The following is a 3,085-nucleotide window of genomic DNA, read 5'->3' as shown; positions in this document are numbered from 1 at the left end:
TCAGCCTACATCATGTCGTCTTTCTGGGTCCGGCCACAAAATTCCGTCCACATCGCATGCGACATCCTCCAGTCCAAGGCACCGGGGAAAATATCTCCTTGAATGCCGTATCCAGGCCTGACATGATGCCTGGTCAATATCTCCACATGCCTCCTCCATTGCCTGTAAAAGGGCTACCTGTTGATGAGGATGACGGTCATACACTTTCCAGCGCCAGGCAGAGAAGAACTCCTCGATGGGATTCAAGAATGGAGAGTATGGAGGGAGGTTGAGTGCCATGAAGGATGGATGGTCTGTAAACCAGTTGCGGACCAAAGCAGCCCTATGGAAACTAACATTGTCCCATATGATGACATATCGGGTCTGCTCTGGTCTCTGAACAGTGAGCATGTCATGCAAGGTGTCCAGGAATGCAATAATGTGTGCAGTGTTGTATGGGCCTATGGTTGCATGATGGTGAACAACACCATTTTGGCTTATAGCTGCACACATGGTTATGTTACCACCACGTTGTCCTGGGACATTGATGATGGCACGGTGTCCAATAATGTTCCTGCCACGTCTCCTGGTTTTACTGAGGTTAAAACCGGCCTCATCTACAAAAAGTAGCTCATGTCCCATTGCATCTGCTTCTAGTTCCATCACTCTCTGGACAAGACAAAACAAATGCAACACATCAGGCCCGTGCACAGCACTACAGTATGCACTTCCAAATTCAGAACCAATGACACTAGCTTACCTGCACATAGTCATATCGCAGTTGCTTTACACGTTCTGTGTTTCTCTCGAAAGGAACTCTGTAAATTTGCTTCATTCTTATTCTGTGGCGCGCAAGTACACGACTTAGTGTAGAAATGCTTGCACTGTGTATATTTTGAAAGATGGTGTCATCATCCATTATGCGCTGCTGTATTTCACGTAGTCTTATTGCATTATTGGCAATCACCATGTTCACTATATGGGTCTCTTGCTCTGGAGTGAACATTCTGCCTCTGCCCCCAACATCTGGACGTCTAGCAATTCTGTAAAGTAACAATTTCAATATATTTGCATGTATGGTACTGTTGTGTTTCTCATTAGAGTATGGCAGTGCTACAAAGTACTTACCGATTCTCATTTCGAAATGTCCTAATGATGCTTGCCACAGTGTAGCGGCTCAGTTTAGGCTGAACACGTTGGCCAGCTTCCCTCAGGGTCATCCCATGGTTGATGACATGGTCCACTATTGTAGCTCTGGTGTCATCAGTTATTCTGTTTCTTACTCTTCTTACCCTTCCTCTTTCCCCTCCTCGTCCTCTTCTTGCTCCTCCACGTCCTCTTCCTCCAACTTCTTCACCTCCACGTCCTCTCCCTCGGCCTCCTCTGATTCTCACTCTTCTCGCTCTTACTGCTCCCTCCATTGTACTCCACATAGACAGCTTACCTGTGGCCTGTTTATAGTGCTTAGGCTGATTGCAAAGTGGACTATTTATCTAAAACAGTTTCCACATGTGAAAGTGTGCCAGACAGTTGGCAAATTAGTGTTAATGATAGCCATACATGTGTATACTTTTGCTAGGAGTGTGTTGGAAATTTGGTAATTGAGTGTTGTGCAGTGAATTGTGCCTACAGTTTTGCAAAGTGTGTGTTACAAAATTGCAAACTGAGTGCAAAGCAGTTTTTGTGCTTTTGGTTTTGCAAACTCTGTGAGTGGTTTTGCTATATGTCTGAATGGTTTTAGAAATTGTGCTACAGGAATCACAGTTAGGGTTTAGGCATTCGGTAAAAACTGTAAGAACATAAACAGCTGTGGGATCCTGTTTGTCTGTGATGTGAACAGCCCAGCGCGTGCTCCCAACTAAAGGGAAAACCAATTCTGCACTTGTGCAGGTGAAACCAAAGGGCAGATTTGCTTCACCCTATTTCCTAGTCTTTGGCTTAGAATGAAGTTGGTTTGGAAACATGTTCAGCGATGCTTCATCTCCTGCTTTGCGTTTGTGTGGGCGTCCTGAGCTAGCAGTGTCCAAACGTTGTTTTTTTTCTCCCTTTTCATACAGCCCTCCCCCCCTGCAATGGCTCTGCGCTCTCCCTAGGGGGCGGGCCCCACACTTTGGGAAGCTCTGTGCTAGATAGTGATCATGATTACCGTCCGCGGGAGCGCGCGCAGCTGCTTAAAGCTGTAGCGTCCAGATTACTTACAGCTACTTCCGTGCAACTGATATAAGACGCGGTAAACTGAACACAGCTTCAACCATCTGTTTGTTGAAAAATAGTAACGGACTGCATTTCCCTGTTAGTAACGTTGTAACAAAAGAAATAGTAATTAGTTAGATTACTCGTTATTGAAAAAAGCAATGCTGTTATTCCCATCACTGATCACACATGCTGCCCCAGAGGTGCCTAATGCAGACACTGCGGTCGAGCAAATGTAGCCTAGATGGATCATGAGAACCTCTCCTCTTCCTCCTCCTCTTCAGCACATCTGCCAGCAGCTGCGTCTCCTGCACAATGCCAGCTTTTATGAACGTGCTTTAGTGTTTAGTGTGCATTTTAATAATGTCGATGTTTTCATAGTCACAAATGATAACAATGACCATTCACATATGATTTTAGATTAAAACTTCATTTGATCTGTTTCATTGCGTCTATGCCTATATTTGTATATATATTTGTATATATATTTTCTAAATAAACTGTCTACTTCCTGTCTGAGTGAGGACGTTTGATGTTTTCAAAAAAGTGCCTCCAGTCCACATACAGACCTCCTGTTTGATTTGCTGATTGTAGTGTTATATTTTATGAATCCTTTATTTATCCAGGTAAAAATCTCATTGAGATTCAAATCTCAGTTTCAACAGAGACCATCTGTACTATCATGGGCTTCAGTTTATGTTAAAGGTTCATCTTTTCAAACAGAAGCTTTAAAAAAAAAGACAACAGATTTAACTTACACATCATAGATAGATAGCCCTTTCTTTGTCATGTGCAGTGACAAATATGCAGTGAAATTGGACCCCCTTCCGTTCGTACATTCATTTCACAGACATCATATTAGGGCAGGTCGGAGAGAGGTAGGATGGAAACAATGAAATATGTAATTCATGAG

The 3,085-nt window shown here is 43.5% G+C and overlaps 1 protein-coding gene across 1 annotated transcript; it reads right to left on the bottom strand.

The window, feature by feature from the left end:
* LOC309703100 (uncharacterized protein) lies at positions 1–1,767 on the bottom strand (the record flags this gene model as incomplete). Its single annotated transcript, XM_082527802.1, has 3 exons — positions 1,108–1,767; positions 740–1,022; positions 1–648 (listed from the first exon to the last, which is right to left on the bottom strand). Exons 1-3 carry the CDS (start codon positions 1,410–1,412, stop codon positions 1–3), a joined length of 1,236 nt encoding a protein of 411 aa, XP_082383928.1. The 5' UTR covers positions 1,413–1,767.
* Positions 1,768–3,085: the final 1,318 nt, after the last annotated feature.

Source organism: Aulonocara stuartgranti, assembly GCF_965226115.1.
Source record: "Aulonocara stuartgranti genome assembly, chromosome: 3".
Classification (NCBI taxonomy): Eukaryota; Metazoa; Chordata; class Actinopteri; order Cichliformes; family Cichlidae; genus Aulonocara; species Aulonocara stuartgranti.
The sequence above is the reverse complement of the archived record's forward strand: the minus strand, read 5'-3'. Positions and strand labels throughout refer to the sequence as shown.